Raw genomic sequence first — 15,910 nt, forward strand, 5'->3', positions numbered from 1 at the left:
GGCTCTTTCCACATTGCTCGAAAGGAGAACTCTCTAGTACTTGGAGGTGCTTCTGAAAGACTGTACATACCTGTTGCATATAGTAACTGGGTCTCCTGATAACAATTACCTTTGCTTCTTTATCCACTGCCTCGTTTGTTTCCTTCTAGCATTTGGGACAGTTGTGGTCAATTTCTCTGGGGATGTAGTGCTCACCCACATTTTCTTCCTCCTCTCTATGGAGCGGTCAAAGTTTGGGCTAGAGCAGTGTGGTATGTGAGCCCGCTGTGAACAACATAGTAAAGGAAGTTGGTGTCCTCCCTAGACAGAGTAGATAATAAGTCTTGTGGGCAGGATCGATGATCAGAGGAAGGGGACAAAAGCAGAACTAAGAGATGAGGATGGCCAAACAGATTCCAGCTAAAACTGATTCAGCTTGCTAATGAATCCACGAGCTAGTACTGAATTCTTGATACTCTCCTCATTTCCCAAATCAAGTTAAAAAATTGATTCCATGCCAGTTACAAGGGGCAAAGCTGTCACTTACCAGGGAGATTAACTTGCTTTGTTGAATCCTGACAGGGACTAGAGAAGGGCAGGGACTACACAGAATGCAGGGCACTCTAATTTGTGATAACCTCAAAGTCTGAAGTAGAAGTAAATTGGGGGTTTGTAATTTGCACCAGTGTCCCGCCTAAGGTAAACCCACAGAGGGAATTTAAGGAAGTCCCAAACCAACACGAATTTTTGTCATCTCTGTGGATCCTTTTGTCCAGACTGGCCAGCGCTTTGAAAGTACAGATCCTTGCACTCCAGTGCTCAGAGTCTGCACTCTCACACTTAGCGATCTGCACTGATCAGGAAAGGTGGGGGCCCAAACCCTGTTGTAATGATGGTTCTGCCCGGTTCTCGAACCCTGGGGAGCTCTGTGGATGGGGAAGTCAACTGAGTCGAGGAAGAGACACCAAGGATTCAGAATGCCAAGTGTTGCTGCCCACCAGTGTAGCCAGTTTTTTGTTGACAGATGGGGCTCTAGGAAATTCTAAACACTGTAGTCACATCTGTGAACACCACAGGGCCTGGCTGGCCATCCCTTAGCTGGATTGCTTTTCACCACCACATTTCTGCCCTATGGCTTTAGATATTAATCAGACTGATGTTTAAATGTATCTGAAGTGACCCTCAGTGTCCTTCCAAGTATCATACTGCTGAGCATAGACAATGCCAAGAAAAAAAATGCTGTGAATACATCACATTAGAAAACATGTAAGAGTGTAAGTGTGTGTATGTGGGGCAGGGAAAAACTGAGAGAACTGACAATACAAATTGTCTCTTAAATTCTACCTAAATTTTTAGATAAGTTTGTATATGCCCAGAAACTGGGGCCTCCTGAGAAATTACAGAATGAAAGTTACATTTTATAATAAAACCACTGACTCGAAGACAAAAATTGGGGAAGTTGCCCAGTGCCCCTCTCCCAACTACATTGCATTTGGAAACTTAAGACCGGGATAATGCATCATTTGTTTTCCTGAAGCTGGAGCTCTCAATCAAGTTCTTGAATGAAGAGGAACAGACTGGAGGCCTCTGTCCAAATCTCGGAGCGACTTGCCTTCGGTTCTTTCCCTGGGTTACCTGAGTTAAGTTGCTTTCTTTCTTCTCTGTTTCTCCAGGGAAGAATGAAGACAATCCTCCTTTCCACTTAATTCTTCCCAAGCCTGCTGGACAGAGCCATTAGTTTATGTTTTCTTCTTTATGCCTGTGAGATCTTGGGATGAAATACTCTCGATAAACCACAAAGCCTATTACTATTTTAAGTACCTGCATCTTCCAGGAGAAGGAACACGCTGGCTCCCTGCAGGAGAAATAAATGGAGTCAGCTTTCTGGCTGGCACACTGTCTTGAGGAAAAAATAAAAAAAAAGACACAGATCTTCTTGTTCTGTCTAATGCAGAAAATGTGTCCAGATCTAGTAAAGCAAAGCACACATTTCAGGAGAGTTACATGTTCCACATTCTGTGCTACACAAATTGGTTTTTTGTTTATTTTTTGGTCCAAAAGAACAAGCTTTGAACACAAAAAGGAGAGGATACTAGGGTGTTGATAAAATGCATTTTCTAAGATGGGTGTAGGAAGAAACATGTTCTTTCTCATTTTAGTGTCTTGTTTCATGGCTGTGAAGGAAAGAAAGTGACGTGGGCTATCTCCATCTCAAATGTTCTGTGCAGTTTGTGGGAGCACCTGGTACTTCTGAACAAAACAGCATGCAAAAATATTTTGTTCTATTTTCCCATTGTAATCACTCTAAGATTTTTTTGTTTGTTTTGGTCCCTCTCTTTGTGTTCTTGTCAAGACTGACAAGCATCCATGTGTTACCCAGTGACATGAAGTTCTTGCTTGAATAATCATGACTAAAATCCAGGATATTTCAAAACATGTTATTGACTCAGACACCCACTAGATTGGATTCTTACGAATTAACTCTGATAGCATCAGTGAGGTAGTACTTGGACCCCAAACTCTCAAATCCTCCCTTGTCCCTACTCCATCTCTGGTGTTGGCTTCCTCATCCCCAGGGTGTTATGATATGGGTTGTGTTGCTTAAAAGGTTTCTTTAATTGATGTTGCAGAAAACCCCACAGTTAGGAGTTCAACCGAGTCAAAAAGTAGACCACAAGAAGGGGAACTGAAAGGAGGTGGGTGGACTATCCTGTTGACTTTGCCTCAAGGAGGACTCTAACTAATACCATTGCTGGGTGGAGGATGGCAGAACTCATGGAACACTTGGAATGGAGCTGGGGATGGTTTTCAATAAAAAGTAGTGAAATTGTGTTTTACTCTCAGCATGTACTGAGAGTACTGAGGTTCTTGGGAGGAGAGTGATAGTTTTTGATGGAAATCGTCAAAAGAGTCGTTGCACTGGGATAGGCTGAACATGAGGCCTTTAGACCCTTCTCTTCTGCCTACTTCTAAGGGGTGGCTCCAGAAATTCTATATGAGAAAGGCCTAGAAGCTATGTTCCTTTTGGGAAGGAGAGGAATCTCTAAGCAAGTCCGCTAATCGAACGCTCAGATTAGAGGACTTGCTTAGAAGTAGAATTTGTAAGCCCCCTTTTTTAAAAGCGTAGTTTGGTTAACCACCCTTCCCTCAAAGCGAAGGAATCCTTGGTGATGCCCTTAACCAATTCCTTGGGCAATGTGATTCCCTGCCTTTTTCTTTTTCTCTTTCTCTCTTTCCTTTCTTTTTCTTTCTTTCTCTTTCTTTTTCCTTCTTTCTTTCTTTCTTTCTTTTTTTTTCTTTCTTTCTCACAGGGTCTATCTGCAGTTACAACTCCATTTTAATAAGCACACAGAGGGGCACCTGGCTAGCTCATTTGGTAGAACATATGACTCTTGATCTTAGGGTTGTGAGTTCAAGACCCACACTGGGTGTAGAGTTTACTCAAAAAAAAAAAAAATAAAAAAGGCACACATGTATATTCAGCCACTGAATGATTGGACTTAATATAGCAGAATGTGTCAAACTAAAAACTGATAGAGGATATTGGCCTGATTAGTTATTTATAATCATTTTCTAAAGCACTTGTTTTCCAGAGGGGCTGTGTAAAACTCGTAATTCTTTCACAGCACTTTTGCCAATGCTTACCTGAAGAATGCTTCTGTTATCAGCAGAATATGAAAGTAAGCTTTGCAAACGATCTCTAAGAAAACACTTTGCAAACAAGTCCTAAGAAACTATTAGAACAATCAGTGAATAATCCATCAGAATCACCTTGAAAATTTTTATGGCACCTAGATTTCATACATTCCCATAGTAAGAGAGGTGATTCTCATCATTATCACTGAGATAGATCCAAATACAGGTATGTTTTATTCACTCAAATTCACCCTGTGATTTTTTATATAGCACCTTTGATGACTCAAGTGTTCTAAATACTTGGTTGCCACACAAATCGAAGTGTGGTTCATGCAGCACTGCTCACAGTCCCACCTCCGGTCCAGCCTGCTTTCCCACTGGAGTGTTCAGCATTGTCTGTTGGGAAGTGGCCTCTTCATCAGGGATTCACCGTCACTTTGAAATTGTATTAGTCCCCGATGTTGAATGTTCTACACTTTATCCCTTTCCTCTAATCTGAGTGTTATGTAGCCTACCCTTATGCTGAGGTCCTAGACCTCTCACAGTCTGGTGTAGATACTGTCTCAGATTCAGGAGAGCAGCATGAGCTTTGTTTAAGGCAGAATCTGAAATTGTCATCTTTTCATCACTTCCCCTCCTCCATTAGGGCACTAGGGTGATTTCCCTGGACTAGTATCTTCATAATTTGCTTCAGTGACACTCAGCATGTTGTCTTGTGTCTTCTCATTCCCATACTCACCTTTTAGCTACCATGAAAACTTACTCCGTGTGCGTCACCATTCTCTTAAAGCCCACAGTTTTTAACTCACCAAGTTTCCTGTTTTGTAAGCAGCTCCTAACCCCCATTTTGACTATTTGTAAAGATGATTTACTTTCGCTCTAAGCTTCTTAATCTTCAAATCCCAATCCCCTCTTACTTATGCTTAATATAAATGTTTGAACTTTAGATTTCCTCTATGAATAGTTACTATGTTATGCTTACACATAATGTCTGCCTTTTGTAAACTTTGAAAGTACAAATTGTAAACATTAACTTCATTCTGCACAGCACTGAGCACAATGTCATGATCACTTAAATGCTTTTGATGATGAAGGTGAAGATGATAATGACCACGTAATGCTGTTCTGGTTTGAAAATATCACATAGGCAGTCCAGCACACCTTTTTCTTTCTTTCTTTTTTTTTTAATATAAGTTGTTCCTCATTCTGTAAAGCTGTCATTCTTCATTAGCAAAAAAAGGTTACAGTAAGTTATAATTAGTGTTTAGTGTCCTGTCAAATAATTAAGTATAATAAAAAGCTTTCAGTGAGTTTAATGTTAACATGGTATAATTAAAGCCACGTCTTGAAATGCATTAGGTGTCTATTATATCAGATATCTGATGCTTTCCCCTCTACAAATGAGATTTTCAAATTGTGCTTATAGTAATGTCATCATCAAAGACAAAAACTCACATGACTGAGATGCCAAATGGGCTTTGTGGTGTCCAGCAAGGGCAATATTCAGACAACCAAATCACTTACATAACTCTTACTATTTAGTGATAGGGAAATGGAGTCCCAAAGATACTGTGTGACTTGCCCAAGGTTACACACTGGTAAGTTAAGTTTTCCTTGCTAGCACTAACCTTCAGTGTTGTACTGAAGTGATTACTATTACTGTCATTATTTCTCTCTGAAGTATGGGATGTTTGTTGGAAAAATGCTTATTTTGTCTTTGTCTTGATGGGGTGAAAAACTACAGAGGGAAAGAACATAATTTTGAACGTAACTCTTGAATTTAAGCAGTTTTAGGATGCAGGGCTTGCCATAGTGCCTATTTTAAGGCTCAAATACAAAGACAAGCCTTGAATTTCACCATTTTCTCATCAGAATAACTGGAATGTGCCTAGATACTGGGCCATTTTCTAACCCTGCATTCTTTGAGTTTGTCTCAGGCCTTCTCTTGTACGTAACGTATTCTCTATCCACAAAGATTTGGAAAAATCAGCAGAGTATAAGTAGCCCCTGAAATAAAGGCGTCATTCAAGGAACAAAGAAGTAGAAGGAGGGCTCCAATTAAAATGATGAAAATCTTTAATTTTTATTTAGGTATACTTGTACGGACACGTGTATATACAAATACAGATTGTATGGGTTGGTTTGTGTGTGGGTTCTTTTTTTTTTACATTTTTTTTTTTTTACGTTTATATAAGTCAGCATTTCAAAACAGCACTCGATGAGTAAGTGCAAAGGAACTGCAAAGCAGGGCAGTACAAGCACAGGACCACAGGGAGCTGGACTTCACACCCAGACGCACACACAATGAGTGGCTTCAATGGGGTGTCAAGAGTAAGCATGGAAAGCGGATTTTGACTTATGGGTAACCTCCAACATGCCAGCATCTATTAAACTGTACAGACAATGGGAGCAAGCCCATCGTAGGGAGATTTGTCTCACATCCGAGCAGCTCTTGGGCAAATGCATGGGAAGAACTCAGTGATGCCAAACCAGAGACAGACCTGCCCATTCACGGTTCTGAAGGAAAATAAAACGTGGGAGGAAGGCAAGACAAAAAAATAAAATAAACGTAAGAAATCAAAGGGGGGTGGTGGTAGGCAAACGGGGGTGTTGGTGGAGGTGGTTTTCAAAAGAAAAACGACTGACCACAGCTCTGAGAGCAATGAATGGAGGGGAGTTTAAATGGTTTAATTAATTTTGGGTAAACTACTAAAAATGGCTGCTGCCGTTACTAAGGCACCAGAGAAAAACAAAGTCCCTGAAAATCCACAGGTACTGTACGACTCTTCCTTTCACAATGGCAGAGGGAAACAGCCCCCATTTAACCTTCCTAAATGGACTGGCTTGAAACCTTTCCCATGCTTGGGCCGCGTGTGATACTGGCAATTCTTCCTGAGGAAAAAATGAAACTGTCTATGAAAACCACCACAAACAGAAAAACCAAACCGAAGTACAGAACTCTGTTATCAAATTCCCTAAACCTTTTTAAACCAACATGCCAGGGGGAGAAAAAACACCACAGGGCTCCAACATCAGACCTTGAAAACATTGAGGATAAAATATGGATCAAAAAAGTCATGTTGTTCCAGGTCCCAAGATGGTGGAGTCTTAAGACTGGGAGGGCGATGACCACACGTGAGTCCTGTATGAAGCAGTGTCTTAGCCATTTGTGACTCGTCTCAGCTACGTATACAGTGGATGTTTCAAAGCCTCAATGCATGTTTTGTATCCTGAAAGACTATTGTTCTCACTTACAAAAGACATAAGAATCAAATTAATACTTTATTATCAAACACTATATACAACAGAGGTCGCTAATAATACAGAATTTAAAGAACGCATTTTTTTTTTCTTTTTAACGTTTTACTTTTCTTTCCTCTGCCACCCAAGAAAGTACAGTACAAAACAATAGTCTAAACTAACACGAACTGTTACCTGGTCTATTAAAGGATACACGGTATCCACTAAACAGACAGATCCTTATTTCCCTGCTTCATGTTGCAAAGCCCTTGGCAACCAGGGGCAAAGGTCGCTGGGGTTTGACTTACTGGGGCTGAGAGGCAGCTAAGGCTGCCCGTCAGACTTTGAGTTTTCTTTTTTTAATTAAAAGCTGCTACAAAATTGCATCGACATCCTCCTAAGCCCCTGGAGGGTTGTAACACCACCATAAAAGGCCACCAGCACTTTCTGGACAAGATGAAAACTCTCTGATACCAATCATTGTCTTGGAAACTCCATGGCAAGCATTACCTACAATTCCATCACTTAACGGTAGAGAAGCACACTGTCTACTGGTGTGGATAGTCTTGCCTTTTTTTTTTTCCCCCAAACTTAATTTGTAGTGGCATAATGAAGTAAAGGGGTCTAATTTCACTGTGAAAAATGAAAGACAGTGGCAGAGAGGGCCATGAGTAATTATTTTATCATTTGTTAGAGACGAATGCTAGCAAAACCACAGAAGTCACCATTTCTAAAATGAAATTAGCACTGCTAATGTAGTTATGACTAACGGGAATCTTTACAGGATCATTTGATTTCCTCGTGGTTATAGAACATGCAGTATTATTTTGGTTCTGACTATTGATCCATTTTAGCAGGTGTCCTCCCCCCACCCCCACTCAAATCCCACTGGGCCAACAAGCCTGTAACTATTAATAAAAAGAAGTATTACTGGATATTACTGAGAGTACTGAGCACATAAAGAGTTAAAGGAAAAAAGAATCCAATGCTGTGAACTTCTGTTCCAGTGAAATGGTGGCTGCCTTCTGTGACAAGACTCGGTCACTCCAGAGGAGTCCCTGACGTCTGGGGAAGCAGCGCTGGTTGTGTCTGTGAGGCTGGCAACCCCGCCCCCGGGGCTCCAAGTGCAAAGAGACCCAGCAGTGACGTCCACTCCAAGTGGATCAGGTAAGCCCAGATTACATGCCAACATGTGTACAACTCTCCAGGGTGCAAGTGCCTTTACAGCTGCCTTTCATTCACACATTTTTCTAATTCAGAACTACTCACAATTCGTAGCAAATTCCCATTCATGAAGTCTGTCCATAATATGACCCCTCTCTTTTTTTCATATAGACATTTTAAAAAAACAAATATACCTATTTTTAAAAAGCCTTATTTTGCTGGAATGCTTCCAATTTTCCATATGTTACATGATCATTTGCATTTATTTTTTGCTCTGTTCTGGAAAGGCATGGTTCCTACTGACACGTCGCGCAATATAAAAAGGCTAGATTTCTTTTCCATTGGTCTGATACTTTTCCCTGTCTAGGCTTTTGGAGTTCCAAGTAGGTGACAGCCTCCCCAGTAGCAACCCCCAAGGCTTGTATTTCCTGGTAGTCAACTGGAAATGGCCCTTGGTGGCCATGCTAAGGTTCCTCAAACAGGGTCGTCTTGCGTTTATTCTCCTTCTGCCCCACCCCCACAATGAAACAAGATAGCCCCCTATATTTCTAAATGTATCAAGGGATACCACTTTTTTTCTCACAAGTTTAAATAGGACAAGCATATATACTCACTCTCAGCATAAAGTATATCTAAATAATGTATTTTCTATTCTAGCGGATTTTTAAAAAAATATTTTGTTAAAGTCTTTGGGACTCCATCTTGTTTATCTCCCACAGATAAACACATGTTCCCCCTACGCTTCAGGCTGTGTCAGAAAGGGAAAGAATATAAAATCAACACTTGAATTTTTTATTCCAAACTTTGGAATTTTTATTCCAAATTTCCCTTTAGCCCTCCCAAGTAGTGCTGACTGACTCTCCTGGTGACAGGGGTGTGTGTCCGAGCCCCTGTAGTTGTGGAGTGTGGAGCAAAACGTGGGTACTAGGGTGGGAGTCGGGGAAAGGCCACAGCACACCGGCGCTCCAGCAAAGCCAAATCACATCTCCTCTGGCCACTGACCTCCTTTCCTTGGTACATATTGTCCCCCAGAGGAGCATCCAGAGCTATTCCATTATACACTCATCAACCCTGGCTTGTCAGCCTTGGGGAAGGTCACTTTATTCATAAAAATGCCTCTTTGAGTTTCTTTTAAAAAAAAATTATTGTAGCACCATGGTGATCTGTATTCCAAGGGAAAAAAAAAATCTGGTGTGCATTGCCCAGTCACCAAAAAAATTAGAGGCACTCACACGTACACACCCCCACCAAACCTAGTTTTCTCTGTTTTCAGCCTTGCTCTGTGCTAGCTAGCATTCCTGCACCCGACCTGCTTTCTAGAAAAAAAGGCTTCTTTCATGGAGCACAAGTTTTGCTGTCAAGAGTGCTTTAAGACAGTCATCGTAAAAAATAACTCCAAAAAACAAAAGCAAAAAAAAAAAAAAAAAAAACCCCCAAAAAACAAACAAAAAAAACCAGTGTCTCAACCTTTTGGAAGCCTGTTGATTTATGTACTCCTAGAGGAAAGGGTGTAATATTATATCTATCCTTACTACCTCCCCTCTGGACTTGACATGGTGACATGATGCCCTACACGATCATCTTACAGTCCTGAATGAGAAGGCATAAATATTGTATGGGAGAGGAAAACCCCGCTGGGCCTTGCCATCACTAGCTGCATCTGCCACCGTTCTTCCTTGTCCATAGACTGCTGTCACAGTATGCTAACGGAGGTGGGCTCTTAGAGGAGAATGCACAGGCGCTGACGACCACTGGTGTCACTATGACAATTGGGCATTTTCATCTGGAGTCCATTTAATTTGGAAGGGATGAGAGAAGGCAAGGGCTGGGGGCGGGGGAATAGGGCAGGGGAGCAGCAACTACTTTAGCCCCTCTTGGCCCCAAGTTGTTGCTTAGAATTCAGGCTGAAAGAAAGAAAACAAAAAATCTGACATCTGCCAAAAAACCAATAACAAGTCCCTTCTTAGGATGAGCAGTTAGGTGGATCTCTGGTGTTCCAAGACCCTGATGCTTTCTGTGACAGGTGACGGGAGGAGACTGTGCTATAACGTCAAAAGCATCGCCAGGAGGAACAGTAGGATTGCCAAAAGGCGGCTGGGTATCCTTGGTGTTTGTGCCGCGTTCTCACCGCGGGATGGCTCGGCTGACTCATGTACGGTGTCATCTGTTCAAATAGAAAGCACACATTCCAATGAGATTTCACATCCTTAATAACTCTCACAGCAGCCTGCTGTTAACAGACCTTGCCACCCTCTGCAAAGTAGGGTAATGAACCTTGTGCCACCATTGACTTTCATGTCTGCATAATCACTCATTATTTACAGCAAACAAAGGAGAAGCAGAGAAAATTGGACCTTTTCAGCAATATTATTACATTCCTTAAAAACTGAGGGGAAAAATTGTACACAAACTGTAACCTTTGGTATGTGTTTACGACTTTGGTTTGCTAGCAAACACACCTTGCATAAAGCCGAGATGTCCGAAGGTCCCTTTTCAACCCAAGATGCCATGGAGAAGCAAGTGACATGTTGGTGGGGGTGTGTGTGTGTGTGTTTGTGTGTGTGTGTAGTTACATTGGCATGTTAGTGGTTGATCAGAATGGGGCTGCCCCTTTTCCTCTTTGCACCTGTTTCACGGGATTAGTGCTGAATGTTTGGTGGTTGGTTACCTACATGAATTTTCAACTAAGAAAAATTAAAGGCCAAAACCGCATTTTATTTATTTATTTATTTATTTTTGCCAGAACGGCATTTTCAATTAACTATATGTAATGCCCACTAGACCTCAGTAAGTGGTGCCCACTAGTTTGCCTACAATTGGGAATCAGTGATGGTGCTATTTCCATTACAAACCCTGTATCTCCAGGATTAAATTACTTGAACTTGACTATTTTTTTTATCAGGCTGAAGCTTGGCACATCAATTATCGGCGTGGATGCAAATTTTCCTCTAAATAAAATGGATTAAGGGAGGTAAGCTTCTTTTATTTAGCTAAAAAGTGTTCTGCCAGGCTGCCTCTGACTTTGGATAGCCTTCCTGATCTGCATGATTAACAGGCTTAACTTTGAAACAGGAACTCTGCAGCAATTAGTACCCAAAGGTAGATGGGGGGCTTGCCTATGAGCCATGCTTTGCTCCAGTGTTGCCTGTCTTCTTCCTTCCTCCTGGCTTAACTTGTGCTTTCAGACTACATGTTCTCTGGACCACATGTTCCTGGGGCCCAGGGTGGGGCTCAGTGGTAGATTTTTATTTCAGCATCAGGGGACCTTCCTGTAAAGACTCAGGAGACTGTCACCTTATATTCACTCACCGGTCAATCAGACAGTGGAGACAAGTGAGACCCTCGTGAGGTTTCCCCGTCTTGTAGACCTCAAAGGATAATCCCTAAGTATTCCTGCATGGCCCACTTCGAGCCCCTTAAAGGACTGTTGAGTTCAAACTCATTTATGTCTTCACACCACACGTCACAATAAGGATGCTTTCTTTTTCACTACGTATTGTCACACTCCCTATCCTTTGTCCGAAAGTGGCCACTTTGTAGGCACACAGGCTGGCCCCTGCTTTGAATATGCGCAGGTAGGCTATCTCTGTTCGTCACATCCCTCCCCAGTATGAGCTGAGCAATCCCTCTGCTCTGTGTTAAGGCTTCTGCCCTGGAATGCTCTTCACTTGTCCTCCTGTAGAAGCTGCTGCATTCCTGTGTCTGATTTGCTCCCGTCGCCTGGACCTGAGCAAACCTGTGTGGGGTGGCGACTGGCTTAACAGACTAGAGAGAAGGTTAGGGAGCAAGAATGCAAAGTTAAAGGGATGCAGAGGAAAAACTATAAAGCCCCCCACCCCCCATGGTGCCAACTACTTGTGGTCGCTTCTCTCTGCTCTTCTTCAGCCTGGCAAATGTATTCGATCTGGAGGTAACAGGAATTACACATAAATGTCCTGAATAGCCCTGAAATTAAAATCCAGATCACCTTAAGAGCATCAATATGTTGTCAATCAGAATAATAGAGTGCTTCGGGTTTAATTTGTAAAAACCATAAACCCTGAGGCTTCCAGATTTCATTTTGAAATATCATTTATATTTATACACCTGAAATTACATCAGCTCTTGGGTTCTTCTCCTCCATCTTATTTTTACTACCAAATTACCCAGTACTCTTCCTTGTAAAGTCTGGATGTGTACTGATAAAAGTTATTCCGGTCCTAAGTAGGTACTCAGTGTGAACTGGAGGGAGAGATGCCCTCCCTGTCCTTCCAGGATGCTCAGCAAGGGCTAACCATTGCTCCAGGCAGCACAAGACAGGGTGAATGACCTTGCGGGACACAGAGAGGAGGAAAGCTTTTGTTTTTCATACAAGTGAAGCATGAGGTTACGTGTACTTTTCAGCCTTCTAATTATGGATGATTTTTGAGAGTAACCCTCTTCTAAGCAACCAGCCAGTAAGTGTCATTTTACCCTCAAAGGGGGAAATCTGTCCCGCTAGGGCCTCACAGTTCTTCTTGCTCTCTGTATAACATGCTGGTCCTAGCTCGGGATTCTACAAAGCATCCTTCGATTCTAACAGGGCCTCAATGTTGGAAGATTCTACAGCCCCTGAGAAGCAAAATGAGAAACTAGCTGTCATTTGGGTAAATCTGAGCAATTTCAGAATCCTAAGGAAGAATTCATAAGCAAAATCTCGCCCACTGGAAATTATATCTAACCATCAGAGTTCCTAAGACTCATGATGGTAAATGTGGCTTGAAGGAAGAAAATATTCCTCCTCAGAAACCAAGTCAAGTCTTGCCTCCTGCCTCCAGGATTCCACAGTCTGAGGGTTTCAATGGTTAATTGAGAGAACACTAGCAATATTCTGGAGCATATTCTGTGGCATATGTCTGCCCTGAGATCATCCTGTATCCCTGATGATAGGAAAATGGCAGGCAGAGTGTGCAAGCAAACAAGACAAATACATTCCAAAGACAGGTGAGTTAGTACACATTGCCGAGAACATGCAGTGGAATCCTTTCAGGCTTTCCGGATTTTTAAAGTCTAGGTCTATACTCCACCGTCCACCACAGTGGTGGGTGTAAAGCCACACGTCTGACTGAATTTTGTGAGGAATAGGACAAAGTACTCGAATTTATTATTGCATTCCTACAGCCAGGGATGGTAGCTCAACCTCGTGTTACTTTTTTAGCGAAGATGCTCACAAGAAAGCCCTTAAATCCAGTCTTGACTGACTGGAGGAGCTTTTCCTGCCTGTGCACCTGCATTTCCACTCCCCCCCCCACCCCACACACACCACATTCTAGCAGACTTCTGCAAACTTCCATCAGTTCTATGGGCATAGGTTTGGGAGCCATCAAGGATTTTAAATGCTCAGGGAAAAAGAGCCTATTTCCCAAAGACAGTGACATATGCTCACGTATGAATGCATCTTAATATCTTGCATTTTATCATTAGTTGAATTCAAAGGAAAATTATTCCTAGGGTCAGAATAGTCCTCAGTGTAGCTCTTGATGACCAAGAAAAACATGCAATCTGTTGCTTCTAAACAGCCTCTTGCTTTCTTGATAGGCAATGGAATTTACCTGGAAAAAAGATTATTGGAAAGATACGCCTACATTCTACCACAGCCTGCATCAAAAAATCGTAATTCAGGGTATTCAGGATATAGTTTACAACACGCCTAACTCTGTCCGTCATTCTACACATGACTTATTAGCATTTCCAATAGAGTAAAGTTCTCTTTACGAAGATCTACGTGTCTACTAATGGTAAGAGAATCCTCCTTTTCTACTCATGTTGGAATGGGAGTCAAGAAATTTGAATATTAAACCTGGATCAGTCTCTTACTAGTGATGAGGCCTGGGCAAGTCTCAATTATCAAGGGGCAAGTGTAGACTCTGTGGTCCTTAGAAGAGAGCTCATCTAACTCAAAGATCCTAAGATGGACCAAGTCTTCAAGCTTTGGAAGGAGTCTGGTACTTTGAAAAGCCCCAGTAATGCTTCCAGATTTCCAGGACTCAAAATATCTCCATCTCAGCACTCACTCCTTGCAACTTTGTAAAGCAGCTAACTGATCCCTGGGGAGTCAGGAAGGCCTCTCAGAGCTTTACGGTACACACCTCCCATTTGTGCTGGGGTAAGGTGCCTGCCTTAGAAAAACAAGAATGCTTGGGGAAAAAAACCTAACTCTTTCTGTCAGTTACAATGTGAAAGCTAGTGTTATGTCCTGAGGCACCACATTTACTCGGGGTAAGTTTCCCTAAGGCTCCCTGGTTGTGTCCTAGCTAACAATACTCAAAAGTTAAAGTGGACTTCACAACCCTTTAATTTCTAGGGCCATAAAAAAGAGAAGCGCTGCTACAAAGAGATGAAAAAAAAAAAAATCTGTTCACATAAGGTGTTGGGGGGTGGGGCTCACATCTTTCTGTGAAGAAGAAATCATTTTAATTCCACTAAACTTTGAGATGGATGCGGGAGTTGGGTAAGGAAACCAGTCAAGATCTCAAGCAGGTAGGGCAAAGAGAGGAAACCACAGGAAGGTAGGTATACAGGGGCATCAAGGCACGGTCCTCAGTGCACAGTAGATAGAGAGCTCCTATCCTAGTGTCTAGTTGAAATTCTAACCAAATGGATAGTATAGGGCCACTTCACCCATAGTACACTACAGTGTAAATGTTTCAATGAGTGCTTGTGTGGGTTTTAGGTTTCTTCAGTGACAGGAAAGTTTGGGTGTGTGGAACGTAGCAGTAGAAAAAAAAAATTCTCCTTAATACTTACTTTGCCTCAGCAGTCAAGGATAACATTTGGTTGGACAGACTGCTGATTCATTTGTGCGAGTAACGAGTGTGTGAATTTGTGGTGTTAGGTAACATGATTATACTTCTCCAGACCAACTGCTATTGATATCAATAGCACAAATAATATCTGAGATGTAATAAAGGTCTTTAGATCAGTTCAATGATGCATGTGAATTGCCAGAGAAAAATACGTTGAGTTAGCTGCTATTTTGTGCAATAGTCTTAATTACTTTTATCTATAGATCTGGACATAATATAAAAAAATTTTTAAAACATATACAATAGAATTTTTTTTCTGTCTTCTATGAAAACAGAGCCATTAATATTCACAGTGATTCACCAGCATGCTCAGAGGATATGGTAAAAAGTAGTGAGATTTTAGCATTCTGATGGGGCTTCTATATTAGGATAATGCATTATATCAAACCCATGTCCAAAAAAGAAAGGTCATATTTTATCTAACATGCATTAGACAAAGATACTGGAGGAATGAGGTAGAATATAAGTAATATTAACATCGCTAGCAATGAGCAAAAGCAGAGCAACTATAACATGCAAACATGCTGAGAAGAAAGGAAAAAAAGTACGGAAGCACCAGAGAGAGATGCATTTGTTAAAAGAGGAGTCTCTAAGCATACTAACCTGCTGGTTCTAATGAATTTTCTACTTTGTCGTTAACATCGAAAACACGATCATGAACACCTATAGTTTTCATACAGCTATCTATAACAAAAATAGAGATAACAGCCAAATATGTTAGTGAAGACACCCTTAAACTCCCATTTCTTTTTTTTCTTTCTCTCTATTGTCTCCTTTAATTTATGTAGATTGTTTTACAATCAATGGCATGTATCCAAATGCCAATATTGTTCCCATTTGCTGTGCACGTACAACAGTCTAAGAAACAACAAGTTAGCAACTGCTGTGTACTTCAAAATAAAAGCATCATGAAGAATGATGAGAAAAAATATGATGAAAACTAAAACATGGATGCTGATATACAAAACAGGTACCACACAGGATTTAACAGTAAAAAAAGTTGTACCGCGGTGAACCAGACCACACGATAAAGCATGCGCGGTGAAGCCACCCTCTGAAGCTCATTC

The 15,910-nt window shown here is 41.5% G+C and overlaps 1 protein-coding gene across 3 annotated transcripts in view; it reads right to left on the reverse strand.

Moving 5' to 3' along the window:
• Positions 1-5,673: 5,673 nt before the first annotated feature.
• Positions 5,674-15,910, reverse strand: part of EFNA5 (ephrin A5) — a 271,998-nt gene continuing 261,761 nt past the window's right edge. For 2 of the 3 annotated variants that reach the window (XM_073888917.1, XM_025866609.2), the window contains 2 exons: positions 15,447-15,527; positions 5,674-10,183 (listed from right to left, as the gene is read on the reverse strand). In XM_073888917.1, the coding sequence (XP_073745018.1) occupies positions 10,062-10,183; positions 15,447-15,527 (203 nt within the window). In that variant the 3' untranslated portion in view covers positions 5,674-10,061. The remainder of the gene's footprint in view (positions 10,184-15,446; positions 15,528-15,910) is intronic. The other variant, XM_073888921.1, reaches the window with a different exon arrangement.

This window comes from Callorhinus ursinus, unplaced genomic scaffold, assembly GCF_003265705.2.
Source record: "Callorhinus ursinus isolate GAN/ISIS: 27379988/994484 unplaced genomic scaffold, GSC_fseal_2.0 scaffold3, whole genome shotgun sequence".
In the NCBI taxonomy this organism is placed as follows: Eukaryota; Metazoa; Chordata; class Mammalia; order Carnivora; family Otariidae; genus Callorhinus; species Callorhinus ursinus.